This window comes from Centroberyx gerrardi, chromosome 24 (assembly GCF_048128805.1).
Source record: "Centroberyx gerrardi isolate f3 chromosome 24, fCenGer3.hap1.cur.20231027, whole genome shotgun sequence".
Classification (NCBI taxonomy): Eukaryota; Metazoa; Chordata; class Actinopteri; order Beryciformes; family Berycidae; genus Centroberyx; species Centroberyx gerrardi.
In genome coordinates, this window is record NC_136020.1 from 14,277,399 (window position 1) to 14,291,791 (window position 14,393).

The 14,393-nt window shown below is 41.2% G+C and overlaps 1 protein-coding gene across 1 annotated transcript; it reads right to left on the reverse strand.

Annotated features, from left to right (window-relative positions):
• Positions 1–12,027: 12,027 nt before the first annotated feature.
• Positions 12,028–13,597, reverse strand: LOC139923717 (NKG2-C type II integral membrane protein-like). The gene is made up of 3 exons (XM_071914543.2): positions 13,366–13,597; positions 13,253–13,260; positions 12,028–12,786 (listed from the first exon to the last, which is right to left on the reverse strand). Exons 1-3 carry the CDS (start codon positions 13,595–13,597, stop codon positions 12,418–12,420), a joined length of 609 nt encoding a protein of 202 aa, XP_071770644.2. The 3' UTR covers positions 12,028–12,417.
• Positions 13,598–14,393: the final 796 nt, after the last annotated feature.

A 14,393-nucleotide genomic window follows, 5' to 3' on the forward strand; every position in this document is an offset into this window, starting at 1 on the left:
GGAGACTGACGCATTCCTATGTCAACAACTACCATCGAGGGGCCCTTGGGTGACGGAATGAACCCCCAACTGCTCAGTGTGCCCAATGTGTTCAAGTATATGAGTGTGATGCAGGGTGCTGCTTGTGTGGAAGATTACAGTAGAATGCCATTTATGAAGAGTTACATCTCATTGTGTTGAATATGCGTACTGTACAATGAGAAAAAGTATTAAATTACATTAGCAAGTACTTTATACAGTACAGACATATACTTCAAAAGGCACTGAAATTAATAATAAATGAACCAAAATACTAATTTTTAAACAACGGAGAGCTTTAATGTATTCTTTTGAATGATTTTAGCATATTTTGTCTTTCCATGAATCTTAAACCCTGTGAATTTTGTACCAAAATATGTAGATTTAGTTGGAAATTTAGAGCATCTATTAATCCCACTAATTATGTGAAAATGTATTACTCTGCAACTCATATTGACAATACTGAGTAACCTCCATTCACAACCTCATTCACACTAGCATGTACTGTACAGACACAAACTCAAGCTTGTGTAGTAAGTAGGCTAAGTAAGAAATTAAAACTTGATTTATATAGCACTTTTCAGGCGAGAAGTCACAAAGTGCTTCACATGATAAAAACAAACATTATGAATAAAATAAATAAAAGTATACAGAGTTCACGTGATTCAATTCACCTCCAATACACCAGCTAAAAGATACTTCAATGCAGATTAAAGCAGCGCCAGTAAGTGCAACAAATACATGTTAAACGTAAAATCAGTAATAAAATGTAAGGAGGTAGACCAAAATACAGGTTGTAATAGGAAATAAGTGAAGTAAGATGTAGGCTATCTCAATTGCATTGCATTTAAGGGCATTAAATAGTAAACTATGTGGTAAACTATATACCATAAACCACAGTATCTCAACAATCCAAATCAGTGCATAGTGTACATATATAGACAAACCATATAGGCATAGATGCACACCTCACACCCACACACACATCTCTCTCTCACACACGCACACACACTGATCGATACCACAGCCAGCAGCTGTGTTAAGGGTCTGCAGGTCTGAAGGTAACCTTGTTTGAGGATCCAGTAATGGAGCTGTGGAGGCTGATAGTGATTCATGTTATTTGTTTCACTACATCCTCGTCGAGAGGACCTGTTGACCCTTCTATTCAGCTGCTGATTATCTTTTCACTGGCAGAGAAAAATATGTTTCTCATTACAACCATTGGAGATTGATTGCAGTCTACTTGTTTCAGCCGCAGTGTGTCTGATTGGCCTGCGGTAGAGATAATTGCAAGTCTTGTTGACGGAGGAGCCGGTTCTCGTACGGGCTCGTCGGTCTGGCTGCCCACGCCCAAACCCGCTACTTTCATCAGACGGAGGGTCCTCGGGTCACGCCGCCCGGTTTTATTCTTCAATACACATGCAAATATCCTCCTCAGAACAATACTTTCTATCTTTGGTTGAAGCAAGGTGGTCTCAAAAATCACTGATTATAGAGTGAAGGGTTAGACCGTGTTTCTGATTTGGACAAAAAAAGTTTATCGTTCAGCATTTGGGAACAAAAAGCAAGAAGAATCTCATGCTTTGATTAGCCCATCATTTACATCTTTAAGTTTTCTGCAACCAGCAAAATCAACATGTTTCTTGACGACGATCCGCAACCCACGTCAAGTAAATCTTGTTTGAAAGTTTTGATAGCTTCCTGACGTATTCCTCCATTCTTCCAAGCTGGTTAGCCCAGATGCTACCTCTAATTAAGGACTGTTTCAAAAAGCTCCAGACGCGCCGCAACAGCTTTGTACCTATCAGCAGCCAAATGTGATTCATCAGCTATTTGCCAAGTCAGATTCTCAGTAACAAGCTTTGCACACAAAATTTGGCAGATTGTTTCTTTATCCACAAACAAATTCTCCAAACGATATGTGACAATCTGTTGGGCAAAAACAGTGAGATCCGCAGTCTGTGAAGTGTGTCAAATTGTGTTTGCTAAGCTGAAAAGTTAGGAGTAAACATTAATTTGATGTACTTCAACATGCGCTCGCTTCACTGAAGCTTCTTAACCTTTCCAACTTTCAAATCCATTGATGGAGGATGGATCAGAGGCCAGGTCTCTCTCTCTCTCTCTCTCTCTCTCTCTCTCTCTCTGTCTTTCTCTCTCTCTCCTTTCTCTCTCGCTCTGTGCTAATAACCTTAATCACTCATTATCGTGGTTATATCTCAGTGATTCGCAGTGATTGGGGTCTTTCTAAAGGTCAGAGGTCACTGAGTAATCCTCATGCTCCATCCTGTTCACACTACAGGGGTATCTTCAGGGTGTCAAAAAACCATGACTGAAGGATATATAACTTTTTAGAGGAGATTTGAAAAACATGATAGCAGACTGCATGACAAAAACCACACATCTGTCAAAAGTTGTTTTTTTTTATTTTTCATTGACACCCATGTATTTTTGAAATTATACAAGGTTTTTAACAGGTTTCAAGTGTCCAAAGGTCCTGGATTCCATTCATCACATGGATGAATATGTTAAATTTTAGTTAAGAAAAATGCAAACACTAAAACTGTAGTTATGAGTTTTGTTTTTTTTCCACCACAGCGGTAATGATAATTCACAAGCAGAGGACCCAACATTGATTGCAGTGGTGGAAAGCACTGACACCCCCATCTCATCTTCTGAGTATTGACATTTTTTAAAATGCTATTTTTTTGTCAATACCTGTCTTTACTGAATGAAAGCAAATTTCCTGATACAAGAGTAATTATTATCTGTGTAACATCTGTGCATGTCATCTGATTTTCTAAACAGCACAAATTGTCTTAAAAAGAAGAAAACTTGAGTTCTCATTTCAAGAATTCAACAATCTGCAGCTTTTTGATAACTTTCGATATCTTTTAATGCGTTAAAATCAATGCCAGTATCAAAAATTGATACGACAACGAACAGCTACACATACTGCACATCCAATACATGGTAAACAGATCTTATCTTGAAGAAGAAAACCTATAAGATCACTTCCTTCGATGGCATATCGCTGACATTTATCTCTTATAATAACATTAGTCCTCCCAGATCCTCTTTGGTTCCATCGGGTGTTGGAGAGTTGTTTGCATTAAGGCCACTGTAATGTATCACTGTCTGACCTTATTACCCCGATGCCCCGCCCTCTGACCCTTCACCTCATCCTGACATTCCCGTACACACCGGGGTCGTGCCCTCTGTCCGAAACTGTCACTGTTCTAACCTTCGCATGGCAGAGAAACCATGTACAGGTCACAGGAGTTTGACAAGGCCCACTTGTTACCCCCTTTCATCTGTATAGCTTGTCTTGTTACTTCAGTGTCACGGGAGAATTTACTGTGAGGGGGCTGATTGTTTCTTTTTTATCCTATTTGATAGTTGTTGTTATTTTTTCTTTCTGGCCTTGCCACTTCTGGTCAATGATCCGGACACAAACCCATGACATCGGACGCACACAGCATGCTGCCTTCAAGGACTGTGAGAAATGGGTTGAGATATCGAACCAGACAAAATATAGGTTTAATGGTTGGTTCAGATGGGGGACAGTGCATTTCTACTTTTCAAGATTTATTTTGCTCTTCTTGGACAGCGTACAGTGGAGAATGACAGGAAAGGTGAGATGAAGATGTGATGTTATGTGAATCCAATCATGAGACAGACTCAAACCGCATTGTGTATTTGAAGGTATTTGAAGGGTTTTGATCCAAAAAGAGACATTCATCATTTGAGAAGAGTAGCACCAATTCTTATAAAATGATTGATAACACACAATTGAAACCGATTATGGTACAATTTTATAGGACAGTCTGTAACTTCACTTCTTGTTAGACAAAATGGAAACACCTTTATAAATGTAATCCTTTATATTTTCTAGATATTGATTGATGAACTTCAAATAATGAGTGTGAATCAAGCCAAATGAGTGTGAATCAAGCCAAATTTTTTCCCCGCAACGGTAATGATAATTCATAAGCAGAGGGATCTAACATTGATTGCAGTGGTGGAAACACTCCCATCTCATCCTCTCTACTACTTTTACTTTTATAGGGCTGAGTAATTTGAAATGAGAAATTTTCCCATACTGTTACCATTTCCAACACGTTGGTTTCTATAGTTCTAAAATGCTAGTTTTTTTTGCCAGTTGTCAGGGATGAGACTCTTCACTCCTCTACACCTGTTTGCTGTCAAACTTGTGAAAACAATGGTGAGAACAATGGCATTTGAAAAGACTGCAAAGTGTACAAGTGTATGGGTATAAGGAGACGGATGTTGACATCTCATAGCCAACAGTTCCTTATCCTTGGAAAGCCTAGCATAACAAAGTGAAGCGAGGGCAAACTGCAATCTGGGCTGATGCTCATATTCAGCTATCTTCATGTGTTATTAACTTGGCAAATGGTAAGCCATGCTCAACTAAAGTTACAGGGACTATAACTGGATTTTTAAATCAAAAGAAAATGAGAAAAGAAAATTAACTGTAGATGTGATTGCACCCGTAGTCTCAGTTTAGAGCACTAGAGAAAATCATTTTCTAAGAATCATGCCTGTTTGTTACTGAGCAGTCTCTAATTATTAAAGTAAGTAAAACTTATATTATTATGAATATGTAACTTTAACTATGAATCTTCACATCTTAGCTGCAAATTTCCTCACAACTCCCACAATCCTCTTCTTGTATTCAGCAAGAATTATATGCCAGATGCCTCAAATGTAAAGAAACACCACACACTGTTGGCTATTTCAAGCATTATACGCTGTTTTATTCAGAGAGGAAAACAATCCAAAAGTAGAGCTGTGCGTCACTCGTCAAAGAATAGCCTGGTCTTATTCCTTCAAACAGACAGTTATTAGTAAAGCTAACTAATCTGTTCTCACATGGGAACCCTGGTGACATCAGCAGGGGGTTGGTTTAGACACTCAGCTAATTTGTGTAATGTTCAGGAACAATAGAGAGAGCGGCTTCGGCCCTGCATCACTATGTCATCCATCAGTGACTAATGCAAGGCTATGGAATCACTTCTACTGGGAATTGATACGACATGGAACCTATTGTCTGAGAGGCGCGCTATACAATGTGGTGATGACATCAACCTATGTGTGTGTGTGTGTGTGTGTGTTTGTGTGCACATGCCAAAAAACAGGGCATCAAACCTTCCCTCCCTCTATCGCTCCTCTCCATTCCTCTTCCTCCCTCCCTTTATCCTCTCTCTCTTCTTCCCATCTTTCTGCCTCATTACTCTATGTTTCTCTTTGTCTTATTTGCTTTCCTCATATCTCATTGTCATTGTCCATGTTATTGCCTATTTTATTGTTTTGTCCCGGCACCTATTTCACGCTCAGCCGTCCTGTTGGGGGATCGCTCTTTGAATTGGCCCTCCCAAGCTTTCTCCCATTTTTTTTTTTTTTAAGGTTTTTAAGGTTATTGAGAGTTTTTCCTTGTCTTCACTCGGGGTCTAAGGTTGGTGGTGCTGGTAGGCTAGGCTATGTAGGTTAGGTAGGTTTGTTATGCCTCTCCAACATGCTATTGTGTGTCTTGTGCTTTTTTTGTTTCCTGGTGTTTTATCTTGTTGCATACTGTATTGCAACATTTTGCTCTGTGATTGATTGGTGATTAGTTAGATAGGCTTGTTCTCTGTAAAGTGCTTTGAGACATGCTTTGTGATGAAGGGCTATATAAATAAACTTGACTTGACTTTCTTTATCTCTCCCACCCACAAACCCCAGGTGTTTACAGTGCTGTATATGGGGTGGCAGGGTGGCCTAATAGTTTGATTCCCATGACAGCTGATGTGTCAGATCCTTGAGTTAAAACCCCTCCTGTTGGTCAGAAGTCCCTCTGGATGAACAACAATCTTTTTTTTTTTTAATAAAGTTAAGGGTTCTTCTGTGGGACACACATGAAGAGTTCAATTTCCAAAATGCTATATATCCATTATGGGGAAAAAAACATCTTAAGTTTGTTGTTATTGATATTTCACAAACATCACAATCTCATGTCATCTTAAATGTTGATGTTTAATGAGAAAAGGTCTTAAGATAACAAATAACTTCAATATTAATCCATACTGAGTTTTACTTCCATGGAAACAATCATTTCAGAAGAGTAATTGTCATATTTTTATTCAGTGGATATCTAATTTTGGAATGAAACTCTTAATTTATCTCATGAACAGCTGGACTGAGCTCTTGTGGTTTTTAGATAATGTGTAAACTTGTTTTTTTTTTTCATAAGTAAGAATCGTTCTGTTGAACAACACATGCACCTGACCCTTTTGGATTTGCATTCACCGAGAAAACAGGGCATGTTGTTCCAGATGTGTGTGTTTGTGTGTGTGTGTGTGTGTGTGTGTTGACAATCAAAATTGCTTGTGAGTCTGCGGATAGCAAAAGTAACATATTGTCTCCACAAATATCCCTGCTGGGTTCCCTCCAGTAGGTCTTCACCTGACTTTCTCAGCCTGGTGCAGCCAAACCCTTCACACAGTCAATCGTGAACCCAGCACGAATGTTTTTCCGTCCATTTTGTGGGGGCGTCGTGAAATAAGTGGCATTACTGTGTGACAGGAGCACAATGAGCGTGCCCATGTGGAGTGATTGTGGCAGTGTTTTCATGGAGGTTGGTATAGCAGCTTACTAAAAAGCAACCCAAACATCTGCTATGGAGTTCACTTCAGCACCCAACTGTGGCGCAGACTCCAGCCTAACTCCCCTGAGGCTTCTGCAACTGACAGATGGCAGCAAGGGAAATCACTCTATGTGTGTGTGTGTGTGTGTGTGTGTGTGTGTGTCTGTTTATGCGCCTGTCTCTGTCTGTGTTTACGTATGTGTATGCATGCATTTCTGTGCATGCGCATATGTGCACGCAGATTTGTGTACTTGTGTTTGCGTGTGTGTGTGTGTGTGTGTGTGTGTGTGTACACATGCGCAGGCATTTGTGTGTCTGTATATGACTAGCGATCCTCCGACAGTGAAATGGCTCCCCTTTGATATCTGCCTGATTCTCCCCAGGTGTCACAACACAGTTAAAATCCCACTTTAGCAGCGGAGTCGGAGCTGCTGCAGCTTGGAAATAAACACTTGGTGAACTGTGGAGAAAAACAGATGTTTCGTTTGGCGATTCTCAATGTTATTGTGGATCATGAAAGACTGAACAGGCTTTCGTTACTATATGCCTTTATGTCAAGAACAAACGCGAATGCATACCGAACAGCCACAAGTATGATAATTTCATATTTTATATCTTCATGTGTTTGGGTGAAATGCTTCAGTGACAGCTGCACCAGCATCTTCTACAGTGCAAATGCGAGCAGCCCCAGAAAACAGTCAGAAAAGACACCACACCCACTCAGCTTTTTAATAACAGACCAAATGCAGGTTATGAGATTTCACCGGGAAAGGGACATTAAAAAACTGCAAAGTTCGACTTTCAGCAACAACCTATGGCCATAGATGGGCCATTAGCATTTTTCACTTACTTAGCATAATTTGATGCCTCTCTTGCTTTGAGCAAGCGCTGGTCATTAAAAATGCATCTGTCTCAATTAAGGCGATAATGCATTAACTCTTTCCCACGTGAGGTGCACTCACCTCTCACATTCTTTTGTATGTGTGTGGGTAACCCGATCGCTGCATAAATGCCTCTTTCACAGGTGCTTGCAAGGTGTTCAGTATGCAGTTACATGTGGGTTATGTGCATGTGTGTGTGTGTGTGTTGTACATGTATGAGTGGGCACTGGGGTAACATTGCCTAAGCTGTGCGGTTGTCCTGCATACACTGCAAAAAACTGCAAGACATTTAATCCAGTATCATGTCTGGTATTTATACTTTAAAGTTTTGTTAAAAGATCTGGCAGTAGGGTGAGATAATCTGTTTCCAATGCAGTTAGCATCATGTGATCTCCCTCACTTCAAGATATTGCCAATTGATTCTTAATACAAGTTCTTAATACAAGTTCATTTGCATGGGAAACACCATTGGCAGATTTGATTTTTTTTATAGAAATAAAACCTTCCTGACTGATTAGAGGATAAAATGGCTTGTTAGGCTGGACAATTCTATAGCAGATTCAAACAGCAAACAGATGTACGTCGTGCAAGAAGACACATGACAGATTGAATCCGTCACCTTATTCAATGACGCAACACCACAAACGATTCTTTATATAACCGCTGTGTCGTCAATGGAGCCTGTCTGTGGCTGAACCGGATCCTATTTCTGCCTGCGACACCTGACGCAATCTGGTAGCCTTGCTGACACCAGCCTGCGACGCTGTGAGAGTCTGTGTGTGACAAGGTTTTCATCCAGCTCGCTGTCAGGTAAAACAAGGCGGATTCCCCATAAGAACTGCCTTCAAAAGCGAGACAAAGGAACACACTACACAACACACACACACACACACACATAAACAAAATACACACACAAACACAGACACACGCCACAGAGGCCCCAACATGCTGCGCATCTGTTCCCACTGCAGATTCAGATGAAGACGATATTGTTGGGATAAAGAAAAAGACTTTTGAATTTTACATTTTCATTATGGCAGCCAGCCAGACAACTTTCAGCATAACAAGGGGAGTTTGAACAGGATATTTTTTGACAGGTGTAGCTCAGCAATAGTACTTTCATACTTTCATAGAGCGGTTTCTAAACTCTAACTTGAGTTCACCTTTCAAGTCGTCTCCTCACTGTTGGGGCTATCTGCCATTCACTGGGAGTAGATGGGTGATAAATCCTGCTATTATTCTGCGGGTGAGAGGGAGGATGGAGATGATGATGCTGCCTCACGGGCACTGAGTGATGCCTCATCTTCTCGCTCTCTCTTTTTCGGGTTCTCCATCTCTCCTTCTCTTGCTCTCTCCCTTCATTTCGCTCTCTCTTTTGCTGTTTTTCTGCCAGCTTTTTTTTTTACCCCCGTCTCCATGTCTTTCCTTTCGCCTCTCTCTGCTTCCATCCCTCTAGCCTTCCCTTCCTGACAGCACAATGGCATCACATTCCTCTTTCATCAGCCTGACATCCATCCTTCACCGCACGGCTCCCTGCTTGACAGGTGAGAGCGTGCCACACTAATGGGTGAAGCCTCTTCTATCCCCTTTGCACCATGAACAAGAGGAGCGACGGGGCTTCTGCTGGTATTTATCATTCTCTGCAAAAAAAATAAAAATCTAAATAACTGACTTAATATAGTATTTTTCCTGAGATTCATATGATTATTTCACTTGTTTCCAATGTATACCCTGCACTGTCAATATATTAAAACTTTTTTCCTTGAAAATCTTTAAACAGTTTAAATTGCATTGGAAACAAGTACAATTATTTCTTTCAACTGGCAATTTTTTTTTCATTTGTTTTAAGAAACAAACATAATTTTAAAATTTGATAGGTCTAGATTGAGTGTTTAAGATGCACATTTTTGCACTGCATACTAATTCAGTCTCAGTTGTTTCAGGAATTTTCTTGACAATACATAAAGCGAATCATTCTACTGTACATTCATTCTTCTTACACTAGTGGCAGACATTTTCACTTCACATACAAGGAGAGCTGTGTTAAGATGAATCATTTTAGCAGTGCACTCTCCCTAACTCCCCACCTGATTGACAAGATAATTCCATCTTTCTAAGACTGTTCCTGCTGCTTTCAGTAATTGGAAGCACGGACAACCGTACGCTACTTCATGCTCTTCAATCTTTAAGGATAGATGAAATTAGATAGCAGAGTGTTGATCTGTCACAGGAGCACAGGAGGCAGCCATCAGTAATACTTAAAAGAATGGGTGGAGATGTCCATTCTTTTACAGCAAGAGAGAAAGAGTTATTTCTGTTTTACTCCAATATCCTTGTTTACCTCGTTGTATATCAGTGATGTTTTTCATCCAGATCTTGCAATAAACTGAATATTTAACTCAAAAACAGTTCAAGACTACCTTCTATCTGGTAGTGTACCGCTACTGCTACAGATGTTGTTATTTCTCAAACAATGCCATTTTTAATGCTGCATTTTGTATGGACTACACATTTCCCAATTTCAGTGATCCCACAGGAAACTGAACATCACCTAAGTAAAGGCTTCAGCATTTCAAAGGGACATCCTAAATACTTTGATTTGATGAACAACGTCTGTTATGGGATTTGAAAAAGCATTTACAACAAGAGGGGCTCCTAGCTCCATCGAGATGCTGCCGTTAATCTTTAATTGGACTCAAAGAGGATTGGAAACTGTTTTTTGGCATCCGCTCTGCCAAGTACCAGGTCTGCCAGCGCAAGATTTATTATGAGAGAGCGAGAGGGAGGGAGAGAGAGGATTTGGTGCGATTGCCAAATCAGTCTGGGGGGTCCCAATGCAGATTGAGCAGAAATCTGGCAGGGGGCTGACAAGCTACAACAGAGGCTTATGGAGGAGGTATGATGTACACAAAACCAAATCACAATATACAACCCCTCTGTAGTCATTTCAGAATTTAGACAGTACTATACAGCATACAACTGGGCACCTATCATGCGCTGCCCCCGGAATACACAGGGAACATTTTCACAAAGCAATTTCCCAATTTAGCCAATGGACAGGAAAAGCCTTTTCTGTGAGAGTATACAATACACAGTAAGCGATCAATCTCCCCTCAACATAGCTAAAATTGTTTCTCTCAGCCTCAAGGTGCACATTCTTTTTTGTCACTAATAGCGAGAGAGCACCCACATTCAACCATCAGTCTGACAAAGTACTCGGGGATACCACCGGAAAGAGGGGACATGTGAAGGAGCTATTCTTCACAGGGTAAACAGGGCCATAAACCATCTATAGAAGAGGCAATTACTTCCTGATCTGACACCGCAACCCACTTCAGCCAATCCAACAGTGGGAGGGGCCTCCGACGGCGGTCTTATAGGCCGCTAACCATGTTAGCTGTGCAGCTAACACTGGCCAGCTCTGCCATATCAAATTGGTCTGGGAGATTTAGTGTGGCTCATTCCAAACCCCAGGAGTCATCTGATGTTGTTCAATAGGCTACTGCACTCTGTGGGCCCAGCAGGAGTGGGTTCGCTAGGCTAGGCTAACTAGCTAGCAAGCCAGGGGGCCCTGCCAAGTGCATGTGATTTATGGGCCAGTGTGAAGGCTAATGCAGGCTGCTTTGCATTTGTCCTGCTTTGGCTCTTTGTGGGCTATACAGACTTTATGGCTAGCTCTCCCACACCTTTGATGCCGAAAGGGCCTATATTATTCATAACATCTCCCTTTTTGCCGTAACGACGCTGCTAAATTATAGAAAATGTGTTCTCTATTTAAATTTATAGTGTGCTGTTGTGCAAAAATACAACCACATCACTGGTATATGGATACGGATGGGGATAATTCAGAGAATGGAAAGGGGGCTAAAAGGGTTGAGAGGATTTGATAAAAATGCAATGAGTGCATGTGAGAGGTAGGAAATCACACACACTGATCCTGCTTTGAGCACTAAGGACTGCAGCTCCATTATTAAATCTATTTGTGTGCTCCCACCATCACAAGTCCAACCTGACAGCAAGAGAGCTTCTTGTGATCAAATGGAAAGCGGCAAAGAGAATATCTAATGCCTAAATAAGCAGCAGCATTCCATTGCATCATGTGAAAGTATCTATCTGATAGGGCCTACCTGGCTTTTGGTGTTTGCCAGAAGCAGAATGACTTTACTGGCACAATAAATGTAGAGGAATTTGTATTGGTGATGTTGGTGCAGGGATACATGGACAAGTAATGTAGTAACATACAGTAAGCATGCATACTGTCATACAAGGACACAGGACCTCACATTCAGCAAAAGGGGACAGTGAAAGACCTACAGTAAAATAGTAGAATGTACATATGACTCCACATATATAACAGGCATGTAGTTGGCATGTCCACAGCGTGTTTTTTTTTTTTTTTTTTTTAAGTGACAGACTTTTAGAGGACAATATTCAATATGATTGATTGATTGATTGATTTATTCATTCCATCATTCATTCCATTTTAGGTATCTTTGAAACTAACAACTATAACTTTCATTGCTTGGTTGGACCGGTGAATTGTCCAGTCTCGTACAGTAGGTCATTCATAGCATATGCATGTGAAAAAGCTCACTCATTTGAATACATTTTGAATTAGTTACTAATTAATAGCAGTTGAAGCGTCTATAATTATTATTTTAGAGAGCAGGATGTCCTCTCCCCGGATTATTTCCCTCTCTTTATTTAGATGCCAGCAAAGCTGAAAGAACAAGAAAGAGAGAGACAAAGAAAAAGCTTTGCACATCCTAACGCTCATAAATGTATCTTTGCTTCACAGATCAAACCAAGTCATTCCATCCATCCTGCCAACCAGACAGCTCCGCGCAGTCCTCATCCCCAGCTTGATCATTGGGCTCACCATCTCGCCAGAAAGCCTCGCCCTCCAGAGTACTCCCTCCACTCTCCCTCATTTTCCCAGTCAGACAGACCAATCCAGGCTTTCACTGCAAGATCGTTGAGGAAATCCTGTTCTTCTCTGCTGTTGGCGATCACCAAGTAAGCATCTCTGCTGTCACAGTCCTCACTGCTCTCCTGCCAGGTCTTTTCTTCAGATGAGATGTAGTAACAGCTGCAGCCAAAGCCCTTCCAGCCTTGGGAGCAGTTTCCTCTGCTGTTGACTTCCAGCTGTAAACCATTTCGACTTGCAGACACATTGTCATAACGGCTCTGTAACTGGTCTTTCTCCTTTATCAGTAGAATGGAACTAGCCATCAGCTGGTCTCTCTAATCAAAGTGTTTCTCTCTTTGGTCAGGGTTTCATAGCTGATCCGTACCTGGTCTCTCTCTTTAGCCAAAGTGTCTCTCTCTTTGGTCAGGTTTTCATAACTGGACCGGAAATGGTCTCTCTCTCTCATTCGTCAAAGTGTCTCTCTCTTTGGTCAGGGATTCATAACTGGTCCGCAACTGGTCTCTCTCTTTGGTCAGGGTTTTGTAACTGGACCGGAACTGATCTCTCTCTTTCGTCAAAGTGTCTCTCTCTTTGGTCAGGTTTTCATAACTGGACCGGAACTGATCTCTGTCTTTGGTCAAAGTGTCTCTCTCCTTGGTCAGGGATTCATAACTGGTCCCCAGCTGGTCTCTCTCTTTAGTCAGAATGCTGTAGAATGGTCTGTAACTGCTTCTATGTTGCAGTGAGGTTTTTATAGCTGACTTGAATGTTTTCCATTTCAGAATGATGATGGCCGCTCACTGTGATGTCTGCAAAAGGTAAATGTCAGTTTTAATCAAAGCACAAAAGAAATCTATACAAATCTATATACAAAAGACCACCTTTTTGCATTAGCAAGACAGTAGTATACTCACAGTAGACAGTCAGCCCTATGATCCCAGCCAGTATTAGAAGACACAGCAGCCCCAGACACTTTGCACCATCTCTAGAGGGTTTCTGAAGACCCCCTGATGTCTGACACCCAACTCCATCCCTTGTTTCAGGCTTGGATGCCCCAACATTGGTATATGTGGCATCATTGATATCAACAGCCGTCACTGCCTTCAAAGGAACCTTATTTGAGTTTACATAAACGTCCTCCGACATGTTTTGTATGTTGACAAAAGGTATTCTGTGCTGCACGTTTCTACACAGCAATGCTACTCAGTCTTATTCTGCTCTGTATCTGTGTCTGAAATGACCATGATGCAGCTTTTATAAGATTGAAAACGTGTGTGTGTGTGTGTTGTGTGTGTGTGTGTGTGTGTGTGTGTGTGTGTGTGTTGGAGGGGAAATGTGGGCGTTAAGGCAGTTTACCATTGATGCAGGTGTGCACATGCACCCTGTGCCCCTGTGTGGGGAGTCAACCACAGTACTGACAGCTTTTATGAATTGAGTTCATCAAATGATTTCTCTGAAAGCATATCAATACCACCACCCACTATTTTATCACCTCGATGCATTTTATTTTCACAGTACTGGAAGCCTTACAGTTTAGTTTGCATATGAACCCCTGATCAGGCGAATTGACCAAGACACCCGCTCTTATTTACAGCAATGGCCCAGGGGAGCATAGTGCTTTGCATATATCGCTTACCACATGCAGTCTACCACAAATAGATCCCCAGACTGATACAGTAACATATTAACAGCATTTCATGTATTGCATGTCCTTTCCACTACTACAGTATGTGTATCATACCCACTCCAGCCAACAACTACCACAATTAACCTACAGTACACACAGTATACACACCTGGGAAATGTCCAGCACAGTATCACAGTGCCAGCCACTGAACAACTCAATGTGGGGTTCAGTGCCTTGCTCAAGGGAAGCTCACACTGTAGTTGTCAAGGGAGGGATATTTTACAGCTGGTCTGGGGATTCAACTTCATAACTGTA

Excerpts from the sequence above, each read along its gene's own strand:
- LOC139923717 (XM_071914543.2), bottom strand. The coding sequence starts at position 13,597 with ATGTCGGAGGACGTTTATGTAAACTCAAATAAGGTTCCTTTGAAGGCA.